General features: G+C 40.1%; 2 protein-coding genes across 7 annotated transcripts in view; both read right to left on the reverse strand.

Annotated features, from left to right (window-relative positions):
- Positions 1–1558, reverse strand: part of LOC107552066 (protocadherin gamma-C5-like) — a 77264-nt gene that overhangs the window by 17927 nt on the left and 57779 nt on the right. The gene's annotated exons all lie outside the window — the stretch shown is intronic.
- LOC107552070 (protocadherin gamma-C5-like) overlaps positions 877–1558 on the reverse strand; it is a 3896-nt gene continuing 3214 nt past the window's right edge. The window contains exon 2 of the mRNA XM_016233886.1: positions 877–1193. Coding sequence (XP_016089372.1) covers positions 892–1193 — 302 coding nt within the window. The 3' untranslated portion in view covers positions 877–891. The remainder of the gene's footprint in view (positions 1194–1558) is intronic.

Genomic DNA, 1558 nt, shown 5'->3' on the forward strand with positions numbered 1-1558 from the left:
GGCTCCTTTTTCGTTTTTTTCCAAAAAACGAAAAACAAGAATTCAGCTTAAATTTTTGTTTTTCGTTCATGGGTGGAGAAATGAATAAACAGCTTGAATATTCGATTTCTACACGTGGGCGGGAATTAAACGCCCCTTTCTGCTGATTGGTCAGCCGAAGATCAAACCGTGCCATCATCAGTTCTTCTGCAGTATCAAGCAGCAGAATAGTAGTCCTCTGCTGCTGCAGTTGTATGGATTCTTAACACATTTATTGCAAATACATTTCATATTTTTTCATCAAACAGACGAATGAATAGCTCGACACAACTCGTACCGGGGCAGAGGGCTTTCTTCTGTGTGGACCAGCGGTTCTTAATGTGATGGGGGTTCCGCGAAATAATTTGCTATAGCCTAAAGTATTTCCAGACTGTAAAGTCGCTTTTTTTATCATGATACATAGGCCTACTGTGATTTATTCCAAAGTGACTCATATGATGCATTTAACGTCAAATAATCTAAATGAAGCCTTTTAAAAGACAAGTATTCGCTGTGGTGTGTACAATTTAATTTATTTTAATATTAATTAATTAAATAATTCTGAATTTGTTGGTATATAACATGTGATGCTGATTATTATTATTATTATTATTATTATTATTATTATTGTTGTTTTTATTGTTATTATTATGTGTAAATGTATAAAGTGAAATTACTATATATATGACTCTCTCTCTCTCTATATAGCTCATATACTAACATAGCTCCATAGCTCACCTTTCTATTTGAGGAACGTTACTTTGCTCTGACGAAAGCCCACGTGTGGTGCTGTCCAACGTACTGGAAGTACCGGCACTCTTATCACCGTTATACGTATAAATAGTATATAGTGTATAAATAAATATTAACGTTTTAATTCTGAGTTTGTCTCACCTGTTGGCTCTCGAACGTCCACGCGCTGTCTGGTAATGACGCGTCAAGCACGTTTAGTGTGTCTGTAAAGTTTGTGGTGCTGCTGGGCTTAACGAGGGGGAGATCACTGAATTCTGACATTGGAGAGAGAGAGGAGCCAAAGGACTTACTCGGAGACATCATGTCTCCTCCCAGAACCTCCACATACTTAATGGGCCCGTCAGTGTTGAGCTGGATCTGCAGGTTTCTGTTGGGGTTCTTGTATTCAGAGTTTGTCCTCCTGATACAGCAGCTTATACTGCCTCGCGCACATTTCACCAGTAAGATGAAGAATGTCAAAAGACACATCAAGGACACGGAAGCCAAAGAGATGATCAGATATAATGTTATTTTGCCAGTTTTCTTGTTGGGCTCGATAGTTTTCTCTCTATAGTCTGAGATGGGCTCATGAAAGCCGTCCTCCATCAGTATATCCACTGTGACTGTGGTGGACTGGATAGGTTCTCCATTATCCTTTATTTCTATCAGCAGTCTCTGAGAGGAGTCGTCGTGCTCTGAAACAGCGCGTTTAGTCCTCACCTCTCCCGTATGTAAATTTACACTAAACAGAGACGCGTCCGTGGCCTCCGCGAGCCTGTAGAACAGCCAGGCGTTATGACCAGAAGCC

This window comes from Sinocyclocheilus grahami, unplaced genomic scaffold, assembly GCF_001515645.1.
Source record: "Sinocyclocheilus grahami isolate Dianchi unplaced genomic scaffold, SAMN03320097.WGS_v1.1 scaffold440.1, whole genome shotgun sequence".
NCBI classification, from domain to species: Eukaryota; Metazoa; Chordata; class Actinopteri; order Cypriniformes; family Cyprinidae; genus Sinocyclocheilus; species Sinocyclocheilus grahami.